General features: G+C 46.1%; 1 protein-coding gene across 1 annotated transcript in view; it reads left to right on the top strand.

Annotated features, from left to right (window-relative positions):
• The first annotated feature begins 271 nt into the window (after nucleotides 1–271).
• LOC115832285 (glyceraldehyde-3-phosphate dehydrogenase-like) overlaps nucleotides 272–13,910 on the top strand; it is a 46,741-nt gene continuing 33,102 nt past the window's right edge. The window contains exon 1 of the mRNA XM_030802307.1: nucleotides 272–957. Within this exon, the coding sequence (XP_030658167.1) occupies nucleotides 358–957 (600 nt within the window). The 5' untranslated portion in view covers nucleotides 272–357. The remainder of the gene's footprint in view (nucleotides 958–13,910) is intronic.

Raw genomic sequence — 13,910 nt, 5'->3', positions numbered from 1 at the left:
CCTGAGCTCAAACAATCCTCCTGCCTCAGTCTCCCAAAGTGCTGGGATTACAGGCATGAGCCACCATGCCTCGCCAGAAATTCCTTGAAATCAACAATTATGTCTTAATTAATTTTTGAATCCCTAGACCTACCATAGGATCTATTGTACAGTGAGTGAATATTCAATGAAAGTTTGCTAAATGATCAAATGAATTTCCTATTTTCTGTTACTTACACCTGGAAATAAATATGTGTTTAAAAAAGCATTGCTTGTGGTAGTTATGAAAATTACAAAAGTAGGCTCTCTGCTCCTCCTGTTCGACAGTCAGCCGCATCTTGTTTTGCATTGGCAGCCGAGCCACATCCCTGAGACACCATGGGGAAGGTGAAGGTCAGAGTCAACGTATTTGGTCGTATTGGGCGCCTGGTCACCAGGGCTGCTTTTAACTCTGGTAAAGTGGATATTGTTGCCATCAATGGCCCCTTCATTGACCTCAACTGCATGGTTTACATATTCCAATATGATTCCATCCATGGCAAATTCCATGGCACCGTCAAGGCTGAGAACGGGAAGCTTGTCATCAATGGAAATCCCATCACCATCTTCCAGGAGCGAGATCCCTCCAAAATCAAGTGGGGCGATGCTGGTGCTGAGTACGTCATGGAGTCCACTGGAGTCTTCACCACCATGGAGAAGGCTGGGGCTCATTTGCAGGGGGGAGCCAAAAGGGTCATCATCTCTGCCCCCTCTGCTGATGCCCCCATGTTCGTCATGGGTGTGAACCATGAGAAGCATGACAACAGTCTCAAGATCTTCAGCAATGCCTCCTGCACCACCAACTGCTTAGCACCCCTGGCCGAGGTCATCCATGACAACTTTGGTATCATGGAAGGACTCATGACCACAGTCCATGCCATCACGGCCACTCAGAAGACTGTGGATGGCCCCTCCGGGAAACTGTGGTGTGAATGTCAAGTATAGAAGCCCCGGGTGGGAGCCACCCTGGTTATGTTCAAGAAACAGCGAGGATACTACTTGTGTGCTGGAGCACACAAGGGGGAGAGTGGTAGGAAATGTCCTTGGATATTGAATTTATCAAACAAGGCAGAAAAAGCCCAAATAGGTTTGATCAGCTAGGGGATTCTTAACACGTATTTAGTCAATGAACATTCAAACAACAGGTTTCTGTGGCTGTCCATGGTTGTGAAATCCATAGTGTCGAAGTAGTACCTGTCTTTGCCTAAGTGTCTTTGTGACAGTATCCGTGTGCAGTGCTCAGGAATCAGGTGCCCGTAGCTCAAACCCATTGATATCCTTGGGTTCAGCTGGGTGCAGTGGCTCAGGCCTGTAATCCCAGCACCTTGGGGGGCTGAGGCGGGTGGATCACCTGGTCAGGAGTTTGAGACCAGCCTGGCCAACATTGTGATACCCTGTCTCTACTAAAAATACAAAAATTAGCCGGGCATGGTGGTGGGCGCCTGTAGTCCCAGCTACTCAGGAGGCTGAGGCAGGAGAATTGCTTGAACCTGGGAGGCGGAGGTGGCAGTGAACAGAGATCATGCCATTGCACTCCAGCCTGGGTGACAGAGCAAGATTCTGTCTCAAAAAAAAAAGATAACCTCAGGTTCATTTGTCCACGCTCCTTCTCCAAAAGATAAGTTGGGAAAATTAATATCAATACTCAATCAACATCAAGTTCAAGATGATCTTTGAGGTGTAGTTTTCAGCAGGTTAATGACAGGCTTTCCTGCCTCTTCCCCATCACTAGGAGCTAGATGGCACTGAACAGGAGAGATGGGATATTAGCATATTCCTGGCTGCCTCTCTGTGAGTCCGTATTGGCCACACATGTACTCACTTAGTTTCAAGCCCACGTGCCCCTCTCTGCCCCACCCTTGCTCCCACCCCATTCTTTTTCCTTTTCAAAGAAAAGCCATAGCCATATTATAATTGTTGCTTTTCTATTGGAGAAGTGATATTATAGATTGGGTAGAAAATGTTCAAACGGAATTTAAAAAATTGAAAGCTTCTGAACATACTGTCTTAACACAGCCTCTTGAGACCTATTAACTGAGTAGAAAGGAAGGAAATTAGCAATGGGAAGGTGGAGTTGAGTGCAGTTTCTCCTGCCTTTTTATGTATTCTAGATGGAATTGCTTGGATAATAAAAGTTAAATGTTCTAGGGTAATTGCCATTCCAGTCAATCCTATAAAAACATCATCAGAACTAGGGTTCTGATGTTGTTCCAGATATGGTAAATACCAGAACAGAGGAGGAATTTGGGGAAGGGTGAGCGCGCCCTTTGCTGGATTTTGACCTGTTTGTTATCTGTTGTTATGGATTCTTCAGTGTTCAAATCAGTCTTTCGACTCAGAACTCTGAATCACAGGTCTCTAGATTCCCCAAAGAGAAAGAGCCCCATTCCTTGTGATGTATTAGCCTAGTAAATTATAATTTTATTTGTTCCATTAAGCAGCTGAAGTTCAGCACATTTTTATTCATTTTGTACAACAGGCATTAAATGATTCTGAATGCCAGGCACCTAATCAGATTAAGAAAATCTTCATGTTGGCCAAAGGTTTATGCTTTTATACTGCAGTGAATTTCCCCATCCTCTAATTCTTTCTACTCTACCCCAGCTCAGGGAAGACAGCAAAGCAACCCAAGGCTTTCAGAGATGCCTCCTCATACAAGGTCTTATCAGGTGCTCCCCTCTCCTCTCCAATCTTTCATACTGCTAGTGAGGGTGGGAGAATGGGCCCAGTTACACAAGATTAAAATGGAGACTTAATTGATCAGGCGTGGTGGCTCATGCCTATAATCCCAGCACTTTGGGAGTCTGAGGCAAGTAGATCACCTGAGGTTGGGAGTTCGAGACCAGCCTGACCAACATGGAGGAAACAATGTCTCTACTAAAAATACAAAATTAGCTGGGCATAGTGGCACATGCCTATAATCCCAGCTACTTGGGAGGCTGAGGCAGGAGAATCGCTTGAACCCAGGAGGCAGAGGTTGCAGTGAGCCGAGATCACGCCATTGCACTCCAGCCTGGCAACAGGGCGAGACTCTGTCTCAAAAAAAAAAAAAAAAAAAGATTTTACTTTCTCCTTCCACTCAAGAAAAGATCCTAGGTGGATGCATAACAGAGCAGGCACTGTTGAAATCCCTTGAGTTGGACCATGAGGCTTCTGAGGGGCTGGCCCTGGTCCCTGGGAGGATGTGGGAACAGTCCGAGCTGGTGCACCCATGCTAAGCTCAGTCCCTTTGGTGACGGGCTATGCATGAGGCCACAGGATTTGGAGAACTGAGCTTGGCCATGAGCACCAGCCAATGACCCCACACTAGGGGATTAGGGAGGTGAGGCAGGCAAGACGGAAGCAAGGGGAATGGGCTAACCCCGGGCACTTTATAGCCACATGCCAGCCAAGACTATCTGCACTCATTCTTCCTATGTTAAAATCATTATAGGGATCCTACACACTCATCTGTTTCTATAGTTTTGCATATTTGGTTGTCTAACTTTATTCCTTGGTGGATTCCCTTTAGAAAAATCCAATTTTATCTTAGATTTATGTCACACTGTCTGTTTTGGCTACTTCGTTGCTGGTGACAGATTCCAGGGACCAGCTAGCATTGTCCCACCTCTTAATCAGGGTATATGAAGGGCAGGGGTGCTGGTGGGAAGCAACAAGAACACCAGCTCATATTGTATAGCATGGCCTCATATTTTATCACATTTAACCCTTACAACACTGTAAAATAAATATGATGGCCCCTATTTTACACGTGAGGAAACTAAATATAGAGATTTAGAGAAATAAATAGACCATAGATTCCAGGGAAAGTCCAGGGGCACTGGGTCTGACAATGAGGTGAAACCAGAAGGAGGTATTATAGGTTGAATTTGTGTTCCCCACAAAAAGACATATTGAAGCCCTAACCCCTGCTACCTAGAATGTGATCTTATTTGGAGATAGGGTCTTTACAGATGTCATCAAATTACAATGAGGTCATTAAAGTGAGCCCTAATCCAATACGACTCGTACCCTTATAAAAAGGGGGAATTTACTCCGGGCATGGTGGCTCACACCTATAATCCCAGCACTTTGGGAGGCCGAGGCAGGCAGATCACAAGGTTGGGAGATCGAGGCGAGGCCATCCTGGCTAACACAGTGAAACCCCATCTCTACTAAAAATACAAAAGATTAGCCACATGTGGTTGTGGGCGCCTGTAGTCCCAGCTACTCAGGAGGCTGAGGCAGGAGAATCGCTTGAACCCGGGAGGCAGAGGTTGCAGTGAGCTGAGATGGCACCACTGCACTCCAGCCTGGGCAACAGAGTGAGACTCCGTCTCAAAAAAAAAAAAAAAAAAAGAATGTGGGGGTAGAATTTGGACACGGAGATCAACACCCATAGAGGGAAGACAATGTGAAGTGGCCCTGGGAGAAGAAGGAGAGAGGTGTGGAGCAGATCCTTCCTGCACAGCCCTTGGGAGGAACCAATGCTCCTGCACCTTGATCTTCACCCTCCAGCCTGCAGCACTGTGAGGTAAAAACCTTCTGTTGTTTAAGCCACCCAGTTTGTGGCGTTTTGTCACGGCAGCCCTAGAAAACTAATGCAAGAGGGAAAGAATGGTGGGAATGTGGACACGGATCCTCCGTCGTGGGAAGGGCAGCATATGGTCATCGTTGGGGAAACTTCCCAGCCTCCCAGCCACAGGGCTCAGCTCGGATCACCAGCCAGCACCCTGAGGGAGACTGCACAGGTGGCTCTGAGTTTCACATGGATGAAACGGTTGCCGCCCTGAGAGGGAACTCCAGCTTAAGTGACAGCCCCAGGAGCCCCCTTGTACCTGAAAGGCGCTGGCCATTGTGGGCATAAGGACATAAAGGTGAGCTGCACAAGGGAGGGGTGGGTGTGCTGGCGCAGACTTGACCGTGCATCTTGGCCTCCTGCCCTATGACTCCATCCCTTCCCTCACTCCAACTGCCTGGGATCACTTCCCAAATAAACTGGCATGAAATGTGGCTATTCTGAATTGAGCTGTGCTAGAAATAAAAAACATGCACCACATTTCAAAGAATGAACAAAGAACACAAAATCCCTCCTCATATTAGTTTTCCAGGGCTGCTGCAAAAACCACAAATTCGGTAATTTAAAATGATAAAAACTTATTCTTTCCCAGTTCTGGAGGCCAGAAGTCCAAAACCAAGATGTTAACAGAGCCTCCTAATTCTTGGACGCCCCCAGGAATTCCCTGGCTTGTGGCTGCATAATTCCCATCTCTGCCTCTGTCTGCACATGGCCTTTGCGTCTCTGTCTCTGTATTTCCTCCTCTTCTCTTATAGGGACACTTGTCATTGGACTTAGGGCCCACCCTGATAATCCAGGATGATCTCACCTTGAGATCCTAAGTTTAATTACATCGGCAAAGACCCTTCTTCCAAATAAGGTCACATTCACTGGTTCCAGGGGTTAGGACATGGACACAACTTTTGGAGGACCACATTTCAACCCATTAATACTCAACATATATATATTTTATGTTGATCACATGTCACATTAGTTTACTAGGACTGCCATAACGAAATACCACTGATTGGCTGGCTTAAACAACAGGAATTTATTTTCTCACCACTTAGGAGGTTGGAAGTCCAAGATCAAGGTGCCGGCAGGGTTGGTGCCCCTGAGGCTTCTCTTCTTCACCTGCAGATGGCTGTCCTCTTGCTACCTCTTCACATGGTCTTTTCCATGTGTGCATGCAACCCTGCTATCTCTTGTGTGTCCAAATTTTCTCTTCTTATAAGAACATCAGACAAATTGGAGCCAGGCCCACCCTAAGAGCCCCATTTTACCTTAATTATCTCTCTAAAGGCCCTATCTCAAATACAGCCACAGTCTGAGGCACTGGGGCTTAGGGCTTCAGCATATGAATCTTGAGGGAACACAATTCGGCCCATAACACATGGTAAAATTATATTTTGATTATGTTGGGTTAAATGCAATCTATTATTTACTTTTGAATTAAAAAGGAAGGCTGGGGGCATCTTAAACACTCCTTCACAAATTTGCCCAGGGTCTACCCTTATATTTCCCATTTCCCGCTCTCCTCCCCAAACCCTGACCAGGGCAAGGGTTGTTAATGGGAAAACTTGGGATCTGGGCTTCCTGGGCAGTTTTGAGGAGCACCTGGAAAAAGAAAGCTAGGGAGAAGGTCCTGGTGCTGTTATTACTGAGGAGCTTTCCAGGACAGAAAAAGGATACCTAACAACTTGAATGTAAGTACATGTTGTGCAACCACAACTTCACTCCAAATGCACCCTGTATCTGCAAGGCCTGAGTGAAGTCTACCACCCACCCACATGTCTTACACGAGCAGTTTCCTTAAAGAAATCAAGGAAAGAGTCTGGTTGGCATGGGCTGAAGAGGAGAGCAGTCAGAGGTGGGGTGTGTGTGAGCCCAAGGCCAGCTGGAGGAGGCCTTGGAACCACAAGTGACCATGAAAGCCCTGAAGCTTTGCAAAGATCTTTGGGAGGAGGCCTCTAACTTCCCACAGGATGTGTGACGGGGGCTCGAGTTAATTTTATTTTAAATCTCAAAGGACAGGGTGACGTCAACTGACATCTGGGTTGCACTTGTTATCAAGGAGTTGAAATGAAGACACAGGAGGCATGCTTATCAAATTTGTGGAGGACAGGAAGCTGAAAGGAACAGCAAACACCCAATTAGAATCCCCAAAAGTCTCAACAAGCTAGAATGCCAGCCTGAATTTAATAAGAGAAAACTTAATAAGGATGAGGGAATGTCCTGCACTTGAGATAGTAAAATAAATCAATAAACCAAAATAAAACAAACTGTCCATGCAAAACACATTTAAAGGGGTCAGGGGTTTAACTCAGATGAGGGCACCTGAAAAGCTGAATATGAAGCTGTTCTGATAGAAAAATGAGATGCAAAGGAGGGAATAGGTAATCAGTTCCATTTTTCCTGGTTAGACCCCTGGAATATCAACTTCAGGTCTGCCTATTGTCCAGTTAGAAGGATGCAAACCAGAGTGCATTCAGAGAATAAATGGCTAGTGTGATTCACAGAACCCCGGACTGCATAATGTAGGAATAGTGCTGTTTAGCTGGAGAAGACAAGAGTATTAGTCCATTTTGCATTGCTAAAAAGGGATACCTGAAACCAGGTAATTTATAAGGAGAGAAGATTTATTTTGGCTCGCAGTTTTACAGACTGTACAAGAAGTATGGCACCAGCATCTGCCTCTGGAGTGAGGGCCTCAGGAAGCTTACAATCATGGTGAAAGGCAAACAGGGAACAGGTGTGTCACATGGTGAGGCGAAAGCAAGACAGAGGAGGAAATCCCAGACTCTGTAACAATCAAATCTCACATGAAGGGAAGGCATTACTACTGGGAGGGCACACTAAGCCGTTCATGAGGGATCCACCCCCATGAAGCAAATACCTCCCACCAGGCTCCACCATGACCTCCAACATTTGGGATCACATGTCAACATGAGATTTGGAGGGGACAAACATCGAAACCATATCAATAAGCTTCAGAGTGACTCAAGAATTATCTATAAACATCTACAATTCTGCTGCATGGAGAAAGACTGGGCTTGTCATGTCTGGCTCTGAGGAGTGAACTCAGGACAGTGAGTGGATACTTCAAGGAGAAACTGGAGTAATGTATAATGAAGAAACCCGATGTGCCCATTAGTACTGATTTAACTGTAAGTAACAGAAAACCTGATTAATAATGACTTAACCAAAGAAAAATTTTTGCTACTTAAAAAGAAGTCTAGAAGTAGCCTGTGGTTAAGGCTCTCCAACCTTCTTCTCCACCATCCTCAATGTTGGCCTCATCCTTCTGTCTGTGGCCTTATGGTCACAAGATGGCTGCTGAAGTTCTAACAGCACAAGACTGCACTCAAAGTGAGGGAGGAGGGTGACAGCAAGAGGGTAGCCAAGGTAGCAAAGAGGACCTTTTCCTTAATGGTGCTATAATTTTGTCAGAAAAGAAAATAAATGGGCCAGGTGTGGCGGCGGCTCACGCCTGTAATCCTAACCCTTTGGGAGCCCAAGGTGGGTGGATCACCTGAGTGCAGGAGTTCAAGACCAGCCTGGGCAACATGGCAGAAACTTGTCTCTACACACAATACAAAAATTAGCCAAGTGTGGTGGCGAGCGCCTGTAGTCCCAGCTACTGGGGAGGCTAAAGTGGAAGGATTACTTGAGTCCAACACTTCAAGGCTGCAGTAAGCTATGACTGGGCCAGTGCACTCCAGCCTGGGCAACAACGGGACCCTGTCTCAAAAGAAAAAAAGAAAAGAAAATAATTTCTCAGATGTCCTTGTATATTTCATTGGCCACACTGGGTTATATGGCCAATTCTGGCTGCAAGAGAGGCTAGAAAAAAACTATCTGCTTTTCCAGCCTATACAATAGAAGACCAGCAAGGATAAGGAGATGGCTTTTCAGTTGCCCCCAACAGTGTCTCCCACAACAAAGTTACCTGTGATTCAACCCATAGATTAGCTTAGTCTTTTTTTTTTTTTTTTGAGACAGGATCTCACTGTGTTGCCCAGGCTGGAATGCAATGGCATGACCAAAGCTCACTGCAGCCTCAAACTCTTGGGCTCCAGTGATCCTCCCACCTCAGCCTCCCAAGTGCCATGATGCCCAGCCAATTTTTTAATTTTTTGTAAACGTGGGGTCTTGCTTTTTTGCCCAGGCTGGTCTTCAACTCCTGGTCTCAAACGATCCTCTTGCCTCATCCTCCCAAAATGCTGGGATTACAGGCATGAGCCATCACATCCAGCCTGGCTTAGTCTTTCTGATGCAAATATACATATGTTTCTATAAGCACATATACCCACACACAAATTTTCACAAATGTGGAATTGTGTATTATAAATAGTTTTAGTTCCTGGTTTTCTCACTTAGTATTTATAGTATCTTTACATATCATTTTCAAATTCCTTGAAGATATTATTTTCAGCAGCTGCATAATATCCCACATGGACATTACACATTCAACCATTCCCCTACTTTTGGACATGTAGCACTTTCTAGCTATCGTCTCCAGAGATAGACTGCTATGGAAGATATTGAGTTGCCCACTCCTGGAAGTATTCCACCACAGGTATGGAATAGATAGGATATAAGTATCTAGTAGGTTACTGGACTATATGACATTTCAAGCCCTTCCCTGCCTCAAGATGCTGATGATAGGGTATAAAGAGATGGAGGTCGTCAGGGAGGATCACTGTGCCCTGACCAACCACATCTTCATCTCTGTTTATCTTCCCTTTGCCTGCTCCTGAGCACACAAGCTGTACAACATTCCTACTCCAGATACCCTCAAGGTCAGCCCCTCACAGTGCCTGCCACATCATCTTCCTCACAACCTGCTATCAACAGAAAGAGCCTGAATCACTCTTGACTTGCCTTAAAATTGCTGCAATGAAGACAGCAACACCTCTGGCTCTTATCACTGGGGCCACACTTGAGAATCAGTTTGAAGGACCCAAACCTGAACAGAGTGGCTGAGGATGGAAAGAGCTTGAGACACCAAGAGTGATGACAACATTGCAGTGGTGCTGTTCTGCTGCCTCTTGCTGCTACGAAGGCCTATTTGTGGCTTTCCAGCGTGCCTCCAGGACAGGCGGGGGACAGGGACGACGACGACCCATCTCCAGGATCAGCAGACACCTCTGAGGTCACTTAGGTGAGCTGGGTAGTGGAGTGAGCGAGATGTGTCAGCATTTCCTTGGGTTAGTGTGCTAGGGGTTCCAGATGCAGGAGTGGTGCTGGGGACAAGACAGATACCTGCCTTACCAGCACAGAGCTTGATATCAGCCTTTTGCTATATATAGTTATGTTCAGGGGCTGTGATCTGACCTAAGGCTGTCTGAATCTAAATTTGCCTTCCGTGGAACTGATACGCATTCATTCTCTTGAACAGGGTCAATAAGCCAAGCCTACCACTCAAATATTAGAATTTGAAACAAAGGTTTTTGACAGAAGCAACCTGCAAGATGACCACCCAATGACAAAAAAAAAAAAAAAATAGCCATCAACAATTTTTGCAAGATGACCACCCAATAACAAACAAACAAACAAAAAAATAGCCATCAACAACTTTATCAGTGTATTCTCAGCTATATGAAGCTTAACTCGTTCCTCTATAGTATCTTGCTCCTTTAAGTGGTTACAGGGAACAAATATTTAAGGTCAAATAACTTTGGTCAACTTTAGTGATATAATATTGCTTGCTGCGATAATTTGGTCTCTTTTCTAAAATGGAACTCTCTTTGCCTGGTGGTTGTATCATATTAGAAAGGTCACACAGTTTGCAAGAGCAAGCAGCCCCAAAGTTGATTTTCTTGCCTATGAGGGCATTGTTGTCTATGAGGAACATCTCACAACACAATCTTGTCTGCACTGATACCCACGAGGGGCCAACCAGAGGCCAGAGCACAAGATCTGAGCAGAGGATCTCCTTTGTGTCTCAGCTCTGCCAACAATTCCCGCAAAAGCATGTCTCCTAGTTTCTTCATTACTTAATTTCTCCAGGTGCAGGTCGTTATGTGAGGTCCTTGAACCTGGCCGCCAGATGGGGAAGCTCATAACATTGTCACTACTAATAGCTGCCCTTTTCCCCTAGGTTAGTATCAGAGAAAGCCTCTTACAATATTATTGTAATTTTGGATTAGGAACAAGTCTCATCCTTGTGCAAATCACAAGTCTCTTAAAATTCTACTGATTCTAAATTTTAGAACAGAACAAGATGTGTCTAACCTTGGTGAAGCACAAGTTTGAAAAGATGTTAAATATCCTGCTTATATTCTCTATTGCAAACTCTCATAAGATGCAGAACATCGTATAAGTCAACCTGCTGGCTTCTAGCACTGGACAGACCAAATCCCTGGCCTCCAGGAACTTTCAACATGGAGGAGAAACCAGCTGAGCAAATGATTAATGTGGGTATTAAGAGAGAAAAAGGCATGCAGAGGTTACACGTATTTTTGAACAGCTATAATAGACACATCTGGGATACCTCTCCAGCCCAGAGTGATCTGCTTTCTCTGAGAAATACCTCCTCTCACAGCTATGGCACCCGGTGGCCATATTTACACATCATCACCTATCCCCCGCTCTGCCAGAGGCAGTTGGACCAGGAGTGGACACCTAACCAAGCTGAGCTAAATTCTCTCTCCTGAGAATTGAATTGTGATTCAGAGCACCTGTAAACCCAGGCAATGTAGGCCATCTATATCTCAGAAGAAAAAGGAGGACAAATAGAACAAGAGACAAAGAGTCACCAGACCCCGTGTGTCCCTATCCACAGAGACTGAGAAGATGGCTGCCCTGCCCACGGATGCTCTGTCCTTTCTGGTTCTGGACTCCTGTGGGGCCTCGGCAACATTCCTACCATCGTGATACAGCCTTGTATCCTATGAGACATTCCCCCTTTCTTCTTCCCCTGACTCAGGTACATTTGCTGTTACGTCCCAAACAGTCTTGATGAGGACTTGAGCATAAACATGCCCCGGTTCATATAAAAACAGATGTAGATAATCAAAAACAGTCAATAATCCATAAGCCATTTCTGGCTATGGAAGATATTGTAAAACAAGTGTGTTTAAATTGCTGGAGTTCATAACACCTCTGATGAAAGTACAAACCCACAGCAACATTAACCTGATTTGCCCAGACCTGCAAAGCCCATCCATTACCCTTGTTCTGCCTCAGGCTCTGCTCCTCTCTGCTCTCTGGTCCTTACAAGGCCTGAGTAGCCTCGCCTCTCCCCTTCCTCACTCTACCTCATCTCCCCAGAATGTCCACAGCCACTCCACTGATGCCAAGCTCAGCCTGACACATCTTTCCTGGGAGATAGTATTTTTTTTTTTTTTTTTTTTTTGAGACGGAGTCTCGCTCTGTTGCCCAGGCTGGAGTGCAGTGGCGCAATCTCGGCTCACTGCAAGCTCCACCTCCCAGGTTCACGCCATTCTCTTGCCTCAGCCTCTCCGAGTAGCTGGGACTACAGGCGCCCACCACCACGCCCGGCTATTTTTTTTTATTTTTTTTTAGTAGAGACGGGGTTTCACCGTGGTCTCGATCTCCTGACCTGGTGATCCGCCCGCCTCAGCCTCCCAAAGTGCTGGGATTACAAGGGTGAGCCACCGCGCCCGGCCCCTGGGAGATAGTATTTTTAAAGGCCCTTCTTGATAGCAGCAAGCAAAAGAGATGGCAGCCTGAGCAAATAGTCACTAGAAGAGGCAAGACTGCTTTGGGAAGACCATCGCACCTCAGATGATGCGGAAACAAACAGAGCCTGCAAGAGAAGCCAGAGAGGCCCTGAGTGGCTTCCTGGCCACTGAGGGTCTCAAGTGTGGTTCAGAGATTTTCAAAGAAGAGCCATGAGAAAGGAACCTGTTTGAGGATCCATATGAATAAAATTGTTGAGGGGACAAGAGGGAATTGTCTGGGTGACGAGAGTGTGTGAGCAGGGGTGGGGGTGGCAGGAACTGGAGCAGGAGCTACAAAGCCTGGGTAAGGCCCTGTATTCCTGGAAACAAAATCCAGCAACTGCATTAAAAAGAGATTTCTTTGTGTAACTCAAGCTCTCCTTGTGGCAAAATAATCCTTCCTTCTTCCTGTTGGCAGCTCCTCATGAGCAAAACTAGGTTAAAAACACACACACACATTCACACACACAGTCACACACATTCAGAGACACACATAGACTCACACACAGCACCACCCACTCTACCGCATGTTCTGAGGGTTGCCCTCATTGCCTCCCAACACGTGTCCGAAGAAGGGTATGGCGCCTATTGAATACCAACATGCCCTGAGATCACGTTGGGGACATGAAAATGTGCACATGAGGAGCAGCTTCCAGTTCACCAAGGACTTTGTCCTGTTTATTTCATTCAATCACAGAACAAGATGGCATGGAGGACCCTCAGGGAGCTCCCTTCTAATATAGCTCCCTCCATGTCCATATGAAATTAAGGCCTAGTGTGGTTGCCAAAAAATGACCCTAGTCCAAAGTAAGACCTTCTAGCCTTGGCTAGATTTTTCTTTGTCTCTCAGTCTAATAGAACAGGCCAGCCTGGCCCAGCTCCCAGCCCCAGCATGCGAGGTTTTGCCAACAGGCCTCATGAGTGCCCAGCAGAAAGGTTGCCAAGCTCAGACCTCACCCTGGCTCATTATCCACAGGCAGGGCTCTCCCATGACTTTCTGGCTGCCCTTGCTTCCACCTCTCTTTGTAGGAGAGCTGTATAAGTTTGGCCGCTGGTGACTTCAGTCACAGGTCTTGCTTTTGTTTGGCAGATGAACGTGATCGAGTTCCAAGTCCTCCTACTAAGACAGAGGGTATTCTGATTCTCTGTGATACCTGCACCATCTTAACATTGTCTGTGTCACCCAGAGCCTGGAGTGGCCCATGCCTGCGGCTTGAGGACAAAGGACCACAGGAGAAGAGGAAGCTGTGGTCATCAGAGAGTCCCAGCACCCTCTTCTCTTTACAGAATCACCTTCCATGTTTGCCTGCCAGTGGATGTTTTCAGTTATTCTTTTTATTTTATTATTATTTTTTTGAGACAGAGTCTCGCTCTGTTGCCCAGGCTAGAGTGTAGTGGCATGATCTCGGCTCACTGCAACCTCTGCCTCCAGGGTTCAAGTGATTTTCATGCCTCAGCCTCTCGAGTAGCTGGGATTACAGGCATGCACCATCACGCCTGGCTAATTTTTGTATTTTTAGTAGAAACAGGGTTTCACCACGTTGGCCAGGCTGGTCTCGAATTCCTGATCTGCCTGCCTTGGCCTCCCAAAGTGCTGGGATTAAAGGTGTGAGCCACTGTGCCCAGCCTCAGTAATTTTTTTGTGCCTCAATTATTACAGTTCTCCC

This window comes from Nomascus leucogenys, chromosome 22a (genome assembly GCF_006542625.1).
Source record: "Nomascus leucogenys isolate Asia chromosome 22a, Asia_NLE_v1, whole genome shotgun sequence".
Taxonomy (NCBI): Eukaryota; Metazoa; Chordata; class Mammalia; order Primates; family Hylobatidae; genus Nomascus; species Nomascus leucogenys.
Note: the sequence above shows the minus strand (reverse complement) of the source record. Positions and strands in the feature narration are given on the sequence as shown.